The sequence below is a fragment of the Vigna unguiculata genome, chromosome 3, assembly GCF_004118075.2.
Source record: "Vigna unguiculata cultivar IT97K-499-35 chromosome 3, ASM411807v1, whole genome shotgun sequence".
Lineage (NCBI taxonomy): Eukaryota > Viridiplantae > Streptophyta > Magnoliopsida > Fabales > Fabaceae > Vigna > Vigna unguiculata.
In genome coordinates, this window is record NC_040281.1 from 38,281,036 (window position 1) to 38,293,858 (window position 12,823).

A 12,823-nucleotide genomic window follows, 5' to 3' on the forward strand; every position below is an offset into this window, starting at 1 on the left:
GGGTGTTGCATTCTCCCCAACAACAAAAATTTTCGACTCGAAAATTGAGACTTACCAGAGAACAAGTGTGGATATGACTCTCTCACATCTCCTTTCAATTCCCAAGTGGAATCGCCTGTCCTCTTGTCCCAGATGACCTGGACTAGTTTGATGGACTTCCCTCTGAGCTGCCTCATCTGGATATCTCCTAAACCAACGGGTTGAACCTCTATCGTAAGATCTCCTCTAATCTGCAGATCTTCCATCTCAAGCACGTGAGAAGGGTCGGGCACATATTTCTTGAGCTGTGATACATGAAACACTGGGTGGAGATTGGCCAAGGGAGGAGGTAGAGCGATCTCATATGCCACTGGTCCAACTCTTCTCAGAATCTGGTATGGACCGACGAACCTAGGAGACAGCTTTTTCTGGCGGATGGCTCTTCCCACACTAGTAGTCGGGGTAATTCTCAAGAAAACATGGTCCCCTGGCTCAAACTCTAAAGGTCTTCTCCTCTGATTAGCATATGATTTCTGTCTACTTTGAGATGTTTTCATTCTTTCTTGTATGAGCTTGACCTTCTTAGTGGTCTGCCTCAGAAGCTCTGGTCCCACCACCACTGATTCCCCGTCCTGATACCAGCACAAAGGCGTTCTACATCTCCTGCCATAGAGGGCCTCATAAGGTGCCATGCCAATACTGGTGTGGAAGCTATTGTTGTATGTAAACTCCACCAACGGCAGGACCTCGTCCCACACACCCAGATGGTCCAGCACGCACGTCCGCAAGAGGTCCTCAAAGGACTGGATGGTTCTCTCGGACTGCCCATCGGTCTGAGGGTGATAAGCGGAGCTCATAGCCAACCTGCTACCAATGGCATCCTGTAGCATCTGCCAGAAGCGGGAGGTGAATCGTGGGTCTCTATCAGAGACTATACTCGATGGTACACCATGTAACCTCACGATCTCACCGATATACAACTGTGCTAGCTTCGCCATATACATCCTCAAGTTTACTACTAGGAAGTGGGCACTCTTGGTGAGACGGTCTACTATCACCCATATAGCATCGTGGTTCCTCACGGTCCGAGGTAAATGGGTGACAAAGTCCATAGCAATGCTATCCCATTTCCACTCGGGTATCTCAAGCTGCTGAAGCATCCCCCCTGGTCTCTGGTGCTCTGTCTTAGCCTTCTGACAAGTTAAACATGACGATACATATCGAGCGACATCTTGCTTCATGCCCGACCACCAGAACGATTCCTTCAGATCATGATACATTTTAGTCATGCCTGGGTGCATGCTAAAACGACTCTTGTGCCCTTCCTCCAGAATCATACCTTTCAGCTCTAAGTCTTCAGGTATGCAAACCCTGCCCCTGAATCTCAGCACCCCATCACCTCCCATCAAGAAATCCTTGGCCTTCTCAGTACCAAGTAACTCTATTGTCCTCTGTAGCTTGGGGTCCGATGGCTGCTTCTCCTTTATTAGATTAAGGAAATCATTAGACACAGTGAGATGGTTACATCTAATGACTCCCTCATCTAACACCACTTGCAACTGCATATCTCTAAATTGTTCCACCAAATCCAACTCCCTGACCATCATGTGAGGTGCGTGGACCGCCTTTCTGCTTAAGGCGTCAGCCACCACATTCGCCTTCCCCGGGTGGTACAACAACTCAAAATCAAAATCTTTTAGGAACTCCATCCATCTCCTCTGCCTCATGTTTAACTCTTTCTGGTCAAACAAATATTTCAAACTCTTATGGTCACTGAAAACCTGGAATTGTGCACCATACAGATAGTGTCTCCAGATTTTCAGTGCAAATAACACTGCTGCCAACTCCAAGTCATGCGTGGGGTAGTTCTTCTCATGATTCTTCAACTGCCGTGAGGCATAGGCCACCACTCTCCGTTCTTGCATCAGAACACATCCCAATCCCTGATGAGAAGCATCACAGTAAACCTCAAAGGGTTTACCGGTATCAGGAATCACCAACACTGGAGCGTTAGTCAACTTTTGCTTTAGCTTTAGAAAGCTCTGTTCACACCTGTCGGTCCAAGCAAAAGGTTGATCCTTGCGGGTTAACTGGGTCAAGGGTGCTGCTATCCTGGAGAATCCTTCAATGAATCTCCTATAGTAACCTGCCAGCCCCACGAAGCTCCTTATTTCAATCACTAACTTAGGGCGTTCCCAATTTAACACAGCTTCTACTTTAGACGGATCCACTGATATGCCCTGAGCCGAGATTATGTGCCCCAAGAACTGAACCGAAGTCATCCAAAACTCACATTTTGATCGCTTTGCATACAACTGCTTCTCCCTCAGTATGCTCAGAACTATCTTCAGATGCTCTGCATGTTCTTCAGGTGTCCGCGAGTAGATCAAGATATCATCTATGAAAACCACCACAAACTTGTCCAGGAATGGCCTGAAGATTCGGTTCATGTAGTCCATGAACAAAGCGGGGGCGTTAGTCACACCAAACGACATCACCACATACTCGTAGTGTCCGTACCTGGACCTAAAAGCGGTCTTCTGCACATCATCAGACTTGACTCGAATCTGATGGTATCCTGATCTCAGATCAATCTTGGAGAACACTGCAGCACCGTGCAACTGATCCATCAAGTTGTCAATTTTTGGTAGAGGGTACTTGTTCTTGATGGTTAGCTTATTCAGCTGCCTGTAATCCACACAAAGTCTGGAATTACCGTCCTTCTTTTTAACCAGTAACACTGGCGCTCCCCAAGGTGATACACTCGGCCTGATAAACTGTTTTTCTAGCAGCTCTTCAATCTGTTTCTTCAACTCCACTAGCTCAGCATGAGCCATTCTGTAGGATGCTATGGACACTGGCCCTGCTCCTGGCACCAGGTCAATGGAGAACTCTATCTCCCTAGTAGGGGGTAGGCCAGGCACATCCTCAGGAAACACATCTGAGAAATCCCCCACTACAGGCGCCTCCAAGGGTCCAGTCTCAGTCTCAACGAACAACTGAGTCAGAATCAGGAAGCATTGAGACCCTTCCTTCATTGCCTTGTTCACCTGCTGTGAGGACACCAACAGATCTTCATCTTCTAGGCTAGGAAACAACACTTTCCTTTCGTTGCAGTCAATGAGAATGTGATTGGCAGATAGCCAATCCATCCCCAAGATGACATCTAGTCCTACCAAGGGTAAACAAATGAGATTTACCCTGTACTCGTGCCCCTCAACCTCAATCTTGCACCTAGCACACACGGTCGAGGTTCTGACCAACCCAGAAGCAGGTGTGGACACCACCAGGTCATACTGGAGCTCTGTTAGGACTCTGGCAAGTGTACCAAGTCGCGCAAGTAGTAACCGGTAAGACCGGGATATCGTTTCCCAAGAGACTCGTGTATACTAAATATTTGCGTAATTAGTGACTAATTTAAACTAATGAATAAATTCATAATTTGGGTTTTTGTATGCAATAAAGTAAATGTTTCATAAACAAGTAAAATTGAACTTGGATATTTGAAGACTCTAGAAAATGGTAAAGACTAGAAATGCAATGGATTGATATTGTTGGAGTTAGACTTCACCTACTTTACTCTCATGTGTATTAAACAATAAAACTCTTCTCCATTAATTACTAATGTCAACCCACAAGTCTACTCAAACTCTAATCCCTTAGTTGAATGAGCCTAGGTTCCCTTATTTAGAGTCAATTCCTTGAATCCCTAAATAAACAAACCCGCTTTACAAATTAGGGTTTAAGACAACTAATGGGTCAAGTTCCATTCCTAGATACAAGTTCCATTAGGTATCTTGTTCAAATTCTATGTTTCAAGAGATATTTTCCAATACCTAATGACCCAAATATCATGCAATGAATGGGTAAAACAAAGCAAGCCTTAAATACATAAACAAAGATACTAGAAATCAATGGAAGAAGCATATATATATTCAAACCATTCGAAAATACATAAGAGTTCAGTGGCTACATCTAACCCCAACAAAAATGGGTTTAGCTCTCCATTGTCATGGAGAGCTCAAGCTTACAAAATGGAAATGGAAGAGGGAGGAGACACAAAGAGGTAGATGGAGCTGTTCCCACAAGCCCTAGCAGACCTCCAAGCGCTCCAAGACGTGTTGTTCGAGCTCCAAAATGTCCAAGATGAGATTCCCTCCGCGAAAACAAAAGAAAAAGGGGTCACTTGACACATCAGCGAAAAAGGGCGCCTGGCGGAAGGGTCTCACCGGCAGGCACAAGCCACTAAACAGGGGGCAAGTCTTGCCGCTACCGCCCGGCGGTGACTAAGTGCCGCCAGGCGGTGACTAACAGTAGCGCTTGTCTGGCGCTTGGTTGGCGCTTGACTGGCGGTCTGTTCCGCCTGGCGCTTGCTTCGTGTCGCCAGGCGCTTCCTGTTGACATTTTCCTTCTTCTCCTTGCTATTTCGGGTCACTCATTAATCTGGATTTTTGGACAAAGCTTCCCATCTACAAAAAGGACACAAAAAATGGGGATTAGTGGTATATTTAGATAAATGTAACCTAAAATGTATTTATTTACAAAAGTAAGGTAAAATTGAGGATTAAGTAGGTTAAAAGCTTTGGAAGAGATGATTTTGCTAATGAAATATAGCTTGGATAATGGTAAAAATTAACATTATCAAGCTCCTTCACCGGAAGACCCAACTCCACCACTCTAGATTCTGACACAAAAGAATGTGTCGCTCCCGAATCAAACAGAACATGCAAGCTCCTACTAGCTATCACACAAGACCCGATGATGAGGTTACCTGATCTAGCTGCCTCGGCACCAGTGACAACGTACACCCGACCCGCTGCCTGTGGCCTCGCACCTCCCCTCGACGGTTGTGACTGAGGTTGTGGTGAAGGCCTCGGCACTGTGCTCTTGTCAACTGGGCAATCCCTGATGAAGTGGCCCACCTGCCCGCATCTATGGCATGTCTTCCTATCAGAAAGCTAGGGGCAGGCACTCCTCATATGGGGCCCCCTACAGTGGAAGCACTGCGGCCTAGAAGGCTGGAACTGCTGGGGCTGATGTGAGAACCTCCTGGGCCCCTAGGGCTGAGGCCTATAGTATGGCTTCCTCCGGTCGTCGTGTCTGCTCGTGGACCCAGATGGCCCTCCCACCTTCAGCTGAGACTTTTGTTGAGTTTCAACTTCAGCCTTAAGCTTCTCCATCACTCTTGCCTTCTCTACCAAGGCAGTGAATTCCTTGATAGAGAGCGGAGCCACCATGAGCTTGAGGTCACCCCTCAACCCATTCTCAAACTTTCTACACTGCCAGTCCTCTACCATCTTCAGGGTGTGAAATCTGCCCAAGTGTTTAAACTTTTTAGCGTACTCAGACACTGACATGTCCCCTTGCATCAGCTGCAAGAACTCAACCTCCTTCGCATACCTCACACTATCTGGGAAGAACTCAGCATAAAACTTCTTCTTAAACAGTTCCCAGGTGATGGTCTCATGGCATCCTCCAACATCATCTTCATGCTGGACCACCAATGCACGACTTCTCCAGCAAGAAGATACTCGGTGTATGCAAGCCTGTTCTCTGCAGGACATCGCTTAGCATCATAGATTCGTCCCATGTCCCGCATCCACTAATCAGCTCCATCCGGGCTAACTTTGCCATCGAAGCGGGATGGGTGGTGTTGTAGAAAATCCTCTAAACTCCACTCTTGCACTCGTGGCAGTGAAGCTTGGGAAGAACCAGCGGCTGAACGGTTTTCCCCTATCTGATGTAGGGCTTCCAAGTGCCTTTGCTGAGTCGCTTCTGCTGCTAGTCTTGCAGACTCCATCTGTTGCAAGGCTAGATTCTGCTGATTCACCATGTTAGCATTCTGTTGCTGCATGGCTGCTATCATCGCCTCAATTGCTCCCACCAAATGAGGATTATCTGGGTTTGGAACAGGAGGTGGAGGAGGTCTAGGTGCCATAGCTCTGATCACACAAAGAAGGAACCATCAGATTAGTCGACAGGTACAACAACTTGTACCAAACACGCTACAAGGAACACACAACAGAAGCTAAGCAAGCTCACACCTACAGATCCTAAAGGAATCACTGCTCTGATACCAAATTGTAACATCCCGTTTTCATAGTTTTTAAACTATTAAACAAAACATTTAAATTTTAATAGTTTAGAAGCAAATGATGACATAGACCAGTATAACATATAATACAGTCATCCTAAAAAATAACCATACATACGCTGATCAACATATACAGCCCATACACTACTAAAGGGTTACAAAACACCCTAAGCATCTACTAAATAAACATGTAACTACTACTGCTGGAAAACGTCCTAGAAACCCCTTCAACGCCTGTCTAGGAAGGGTGTACCTTCGCCTGCACTTTTATCTGCTCACGCCATTCAATAAGGACGATTATTGCAAAAGTAGAAGACACACAAAACACAATAGAAACTAGAAGGGTAAGCTAACTTGAACAAAGAGTAAATCATGAAATTTTCATACTAAGACAGAAAACAGACTTTTATTACACAATCTATTAAATCATCCAAATAATCCTGACCATAACACCACACCTCATTCTAGACTCGATATCCGGATTATGTAAGTGGCATTGGAGCTCTTGGTGACTTGCACTTGAGATGGTTCCTAAACTCTGCAGAGTTTTAGGCACAAGGGGTATTCACCCAACCACTCTAAAGGTAAATCCCATCACCTCTATGATGGATCGGAATCATAGACCAGGACCTCCTACTACTCCCCCCGACGTAATCCATCATACTCTACTTGAGTCTTAATGGTTACTGGGAACGTCAAGATATCACCAATCTGAGTCCTCATGCCCTTACATTTACTAAACCACATTCCTTAGGATTTCCCTTGAAATCCTAACTCCAACATATTCCCATTCACATCAAATTCATACTCAGTTCCATCACACAGTCTAACATGCATAAGGATCACATACAATATCAACCAACATCATCTTAAAGCAATCAATCAAGCAATCAAGTAATCAAAACAGTGAGAAAACTAATCTTCTGTAGGGAATCTCGCTTAGGCTAGAGGGTCTCGCCTAAGCTAGAGAATTTATCTCGCTTAGGCGAGTTGCTCTCGCCTGGGCGAGACCTCGTACAATGGTGAATTAAAAGTCCTGGGCGAACTCTCGCTCAGGCTAAACTGGCTCGCCTAGACGAGAAGTCATCTCGCTCAGGCGAGTCCAGCTCGCCTAGGCAAGATTTCGTGCAGTGACAGAGGTATTCATCTTGGTAGTTTCGCTCAGGCGAGAGCTGCTCGCCTAGGCGAAAATACCAGAATTACTATGCTGTTCTACACATGCATTCTCGCCCAGAACCATCCACCATCCAAATTCGCATACAAACAGTTTCCAAAATACCAATTAAACACACAATCGCATAATTGAATCATTCATAAACACAATTTACATGAAATGTAGTTGAAAAGTCAGCTTCCCTTACCTATTTTCGATTTAAAGCTTGGAGGAAGACAATCTAGGAGAGGGGAGCAGAATTCCTCAGCCTAACCTAGGAGAATTCATCATCCAATCACACAGAAAGGATGAGCACTGGGTTAGACTCAGAATGGAAGCAGAATTTCGAGTTGAATTTCTAAATTAGACTTGAAGCTGTAAGGGAAACTTACCTAGGTGATGAGAGGCTATGAGTGTAGGCAGCAGGAGACTCAAGAGTGACTTCCTCTCCAGAATCTGATCAGAAGTAAGGAAGGTGAGACAGAGAGAAGAACTGAGTTTGCAAAGGAAAAATGAGAGGGGAGGGGGTTTTGGCTTCTATGTTTGGAAAGAGGGGTGTTGCATTCATTACTTAAACAAAGTTTACAAAAATAATCAAATTAAATAAAATGGACTGAAATTGAAACTAAACTAAAAAATATATATTATTTATAGATTAAATAAATTAAACGAAAATAGAGAAGAAATTAATGTTTTAGTCTAAAAAAACCTAATATTTTTCTCATATTACTTTTTCTTTTAAAAAAAAAACCCTGGGCCATTGTCTCAACAGCTCTGCTCTCAAAGGCAGCGCATTTTGTCTCACTCTCAAGACTGCATATTCATTCCACCTGAGTTTTGTGCATATCATCTGCGCGTCTCCTTCACGAGAGGTGAATAAAGGTTAGTTTCTCGTTTTCTCACCTACGAATTTCAGGGTTTTCCGGTTGTTTTCTGTCATCTGTTCGAATTGATTTTGGGGTTTAGGTTTGATTTTGTATAGGCTGCCCTATTCGGGTCTTAAGAAATTTTTTTCTCGCGTCTTTCTCTGATATTCAAGTTGTTTTTGTTAATTTGATTCACATTCTTATCATATTCTTGAGACGAGGTAGATGGTCGATGTTTTGCTGCTTAAACTTGATGCCTAGGTTTGTAATGTAAAAAACGAAAATCACATAAAAACAATTTACAGTCCTAAATCATGTTTGACTTTATCTTAAACAACTCAGAGCTGACGAGTGAAATTGTGAACAGTGTGACTTTTTGAACAAAACTTTTGAGAAACATTCGCCGTGGTTCTTAATTCGTGAATACTGAATAACTGTCATTAATGAGTGTATGTGACCATCACAGTTTTTTGTGCTCTGGATTTGTGTTCAAAATAAACAGGTGAAGGGTAGTTATCAGATTTAATTGATGATAAGCGAAATTGACGACTCTTCAAATGTGTTTGACTATGATTTTTGGGGCTTAGAATGATAAGGAATTGGTTTCCACTGAAATATGATGATATTAGTAATATTTTACTATCTTGAATATGAACGGAGAGATGAAAGAATTTGGTAAATTAAAATTGGAAGGATTTTATGTTTGTTTACTCTTCATGTCATCTCGTTCTTTTTGATTTGGCTCAATCATAAAACACCAAACAAAGGACTGGTTTTTAGTTTGTTTTGGTTGAAGGAAACATGTATAAACAATCTACTTCCTTTATTTTGCGAAATAAAGTATGTAGCCTTTTCTGTGCAGACTAAAGGTTGCAAACCTTGATGCTTGAAGTTATTTTCAACTATTCCTAGGAATAAAGTACTGTGTTTTTCTCCATGTTGAATCAAGATGTGAGTTATACATTAAGTGAAATCAAATTGGTCATTTCCCAATAAAAGGAACAGAGGAATATCATTTTACAGATGCAATATCTTAGAGGCTTCTGACGTTACTCTAATGATTACAACGAATGTTTTATCTATACTCTGCATAATGCTTATATAAATAGTCTGCATAAGTTTTAATTGTTATTGAACAATTACAAACAAAAAATACATAATAATTGTATCTAACCTTTTTTCTTTTACATTCCCAACAAAATTATCTTGGGTGAAATTTTACTATCATGAATATGACATCTGCTCCGTGTGTTTTTGATGCCTGTCTTCAATCATCTATCTATCTATCTATATGGTGCACATAGTCTAATATTATCTATTCTCTCTTATAGTATTATCTTATCTCTCTTTCTCCCTTCACCACCACCACCTTACCAAGCTTCTTTTCTGTCTTTATTTATTTATTTTTTTTGTGGTTACCATGTCTCTTTTTTCCTTGTAATTATCATCTTATACCTCTTTCTCTTTGCTTTTACCACCAACTATTTCTCTTACACTACCTTGTCCTATTGCTCATTGATATCATCAAATCTTAAATCATAACAACACCCTCTTCTCTTTTCTCTTTATTCATGCAATCTGGCCTCAAAAAGAGGGAAAAATTAGTGCCGCCACATTTGGCACTTCTGCTAGTTTTTAATATAGTCTCCATTTTATGCACACATGTAGAGATTAGAATTAATAATGTATTACCAAATCACAAAGCAACTAACTCTTGAAAAAAAATTAGCCCTAACACATTTAAATTTTACGTCTAATTAATATAGTCGTTTAAATAATAGTCAAATTGTCTACCGTAGCTCCAATGTGGTGAATGTGGGAGCAAGAAAACATGATTAATAATTAAACTAGTTGTCCTAGTATATAAAATTATTAACTAATATTTAATATTGTTTTCTTCCATTTCACTTCATGAGTGTTTAGGCTTTAAATATCTCAATTGTTGACTCTTGGATTGCTTTCTTTTACCTCTTTTAGATTGAATGCTACTATAAGGGATTTCATAACTATAGGTGTGTTGCACATTCCGTATTCTACTTGTTGAAGATTCCCACACTAAAAGAAAAAACTCCTTAAGATAATAGATAAATTTGATCAGGAGTTATAAGATGGTCTAGTGGTAAAAGTTGGAAAGGAGGGTGGGAAAGGTTGTGAGTTCAATTATCCCCTGTTAACATTTGGGAGACATTAGGTTAGCTTAGTGGGTTTGTTATCTTTTTAATTTTTTTGTTAATTAATTAATTAATTTAAATTTTATTGATAAAAATAATTTTAATTATAGGAGAACATTTATACAAATTTTCTTTCTTCTATAATAAGATTTTTATTATCAATGAATGATTTATTATTGAATTATGTAAAAATATTAATGTCTGCATGCATGAATTTGAAATTAATTTAATTTCTAAATAAATGTCGAAATCACTATTTGATATATTCAGATGTATCAAGCTTTTTATTCCATTTATTTATATTCAATTGGGACAAACGTAGAACACTAATGATTAATAATATTAAAAATTATAATAGTTTGGGGAAGGAGGGACTGGGCCAATTTTGGTGCTGGCCCAAGAGTGTTATCAGTTCTGTAAAAAAAATTATTGCTCTTTATATAGCTTCATGAGCATAAAAAATATGGAAACTAAGGTAAAAACCTAACCATCTCCTGCTTCTCCAACAAACCATTTCTGCAGGAAGACACAAAACATAGGGTTTGTTGTGTTGTTGTGAAATATGGAGGGTGCTCGACGGCTACAAGGACAGTCTATTGGAGTTTTCAATGAAGGAATTGGATTACTCCTTTTTCGCTGGTCGGCTCTTCGAACTGCTGTCGAGAACGAATGGGGTGGCCGTGAGTCCCGCGTCAAAGCTGATCAACTTGTCACCGATGTCCTTTCGTGGTTCACTCAATCCAAAGGTATATATTGATTGACGCAACATAAGACAATTTAATTGTGTGGATCGAAAACTCTGTTTTCATTTTGTTTTTTATATTGTGCTGGTTGATATGTCAGAGCCACTTTACATTGATGACTTAGAAGACATACTGGATCAAGGTATGCTTTCTCTCAATGTGGAGGTCGAAGATGGCAGCATTGAAGAGGTATACATTTTCTTTTTTTAATTTGTTTGTTCTGTTAACTTCACTTGTTCTTATCTTCTTTTTTTTATGATTATGTAGGTGGCTGAAAAATTAATGGTGATGCATGAAGAATTCTTGGATGGAAATTTTAGTTCTTTCGAAGATCTCAGGAAAGCCAATGTCGAGCATCGTCCTCACACAGCACAGGTACATAGTGACACAGTATATGCACAATCAATTTTACTATTTTTTAATATCATAATTACAGGGTTCTATGCTGGTTTATTTTGGGTGTTTCAATCTCTATATGATGGGTATTATTCACAAACATCAAGTCGTAACTGTAGTGTGCCTCAATGCAAAATGTCATCTAGTGCATCTATTCTTGCCTCTCAAACTACCTTTCAATTTCAAGTCTTGAAAACATTGCTATAGTTACTGGAGCAGAGCAGCTACTAATTGTTTGTATTTATATGGATAGTTCTTGTATTTTTGTTTCAATCCTTGTTTTCTTGGCTCATGACTTAGAAGTTGGAATAATGGGAAGTATTCAAAGAACGGAAATATGTCCTAAATAATTATTATATTACTCTATATTTGAAATATTTTGGAGTGTGAAGTTGATAAATCTGATGAAAGCTGTGATTTTCTTTTTATTCATCTTCCTTCTTTTTTTTTCTTCACAATTTTCTTCCCACCGTATACCAGTCCCGAACCTCCATTTTTAGGCTCCTCCAAAATAAATGGGAAAAGCTTTTTGTTGATCTCCCAAGGTAGACCGGGACTAAATTATGTAATTTTCAATTTGTTACATATGTTTACAGAGCATGTTTTCACTTGATTTTTGCATATTTTCCCTTGTTTATGTATGGCCACGATACAATTGTCTTATCTTCCTCTTTTCTCGAATTTGAATGCAATTGTCTTATCTTCCTCTTTTCTCGAATTTGGATGCAGTAATAATGTTAGGTGTTTTCATTTCCCCTTATATAGCCTAGAAACAATTGGATGATCTTCCACTCGTTGAATTTGAATGCAGTAATAATGGTAGACTTTTTTTATGTTTTAGATTGTAAACGATGGTGAAGATGACAGTGAGGAAGATGGTGATGATGAAACCATGATTGTAGATGGCAATTCTTCAAGCATGACTACGGAGATTCCCAGATCTTATTCAAACAATAATTCAGTTAATGAGTCCCGGCCGAATGTTTCAGGCGAAGCAGATGATGAATGGGTTGTAGTTTCGAACAGAAGAAATAAGGGTAGAAAAAATTAGATAAAAAAAATATTTAATTTGTTTTTTCAATTTTGTTTCAAGCGTGGTATTCCTTGTACTTTTTGAGGTTTTGCAAATGTTGAGGTGTGTATTGTGTATCCGGATTTTTTGTTGTACTCATTATTGAAAGTTGCATCATATCTTGCCGTTGGGTGATCCATTAATTCAGCAAAGTTGCCTCATTAACATATACTGAACAAGAGTATAAATGGTTGTCACACAAAATAGAAGAGTTGACAATGTAAAGAAAACTGAACGAGTGGTTAAGTTGTAGAGAAAAAAAAAACTATTATCATTATTTAGTTTGCAATGGGGAATAAATATTTATCACTTTATTTACAGAACCTCCTCCTAAAAGATGAAAAACCCT

The 12,823-nt window shown here is 40.3% G+C and overlaps 1 protein-coding gene across 1 annotated transcript; it reads left to right on the forward strand.

Moving 5' to 3' along the window:
- Positions 1–7,948: 7,948 nt before the first annotated feature.
- On the forward strand, positions 7,949–12,621 carry LOC114176732 (pre-rRNA-processing protein TSR2). The gene is made up of 5 exons (XM_028061866.1): positions 7,949–8,108; positions 10,786–11,009; positions 11,107–11,195; positions 11,274–11,381; positions 12,244–12,621. Exons 2-5 carry the CDS (start codon positions 10,826–10,828, stop codon positions 12,451–12,453), a joined length of 591 nt encoding a protein of 196 aa, XP_027917667.1. The 5' UTR covers positions 7,949–8,108; positions 10,786–10,825; the 3' UTR covers positions 12,454–12,621.
- Positions 12,622–12,823: the final 202 nt, after the last annotated feature.

Bases quoted from the DNA above. Each gene is read 5' to 3' on its own strand.
- LOC114176732 (XM_028061866.1), top strand. From the start codon at position 10,826: ATGGAGGGTGCTCGACGGCTACAAGGACAGTCTATTGGAGTTTTCAAT. The intron at 11,010-11,106 runs GTATATATTGAT...TTGATATGTCAG, and splicing joins GTGGTTCACTCAATCCAAAG to AGCCACTTTACATTGATGAC. The intron at 11,196-11,273 runs GTATACATTTTC...ATGATTATGTAG, and splicing joins AAGATGGCAGCATTGAAGAG to GTGGCTGAAAAATTAATGGT.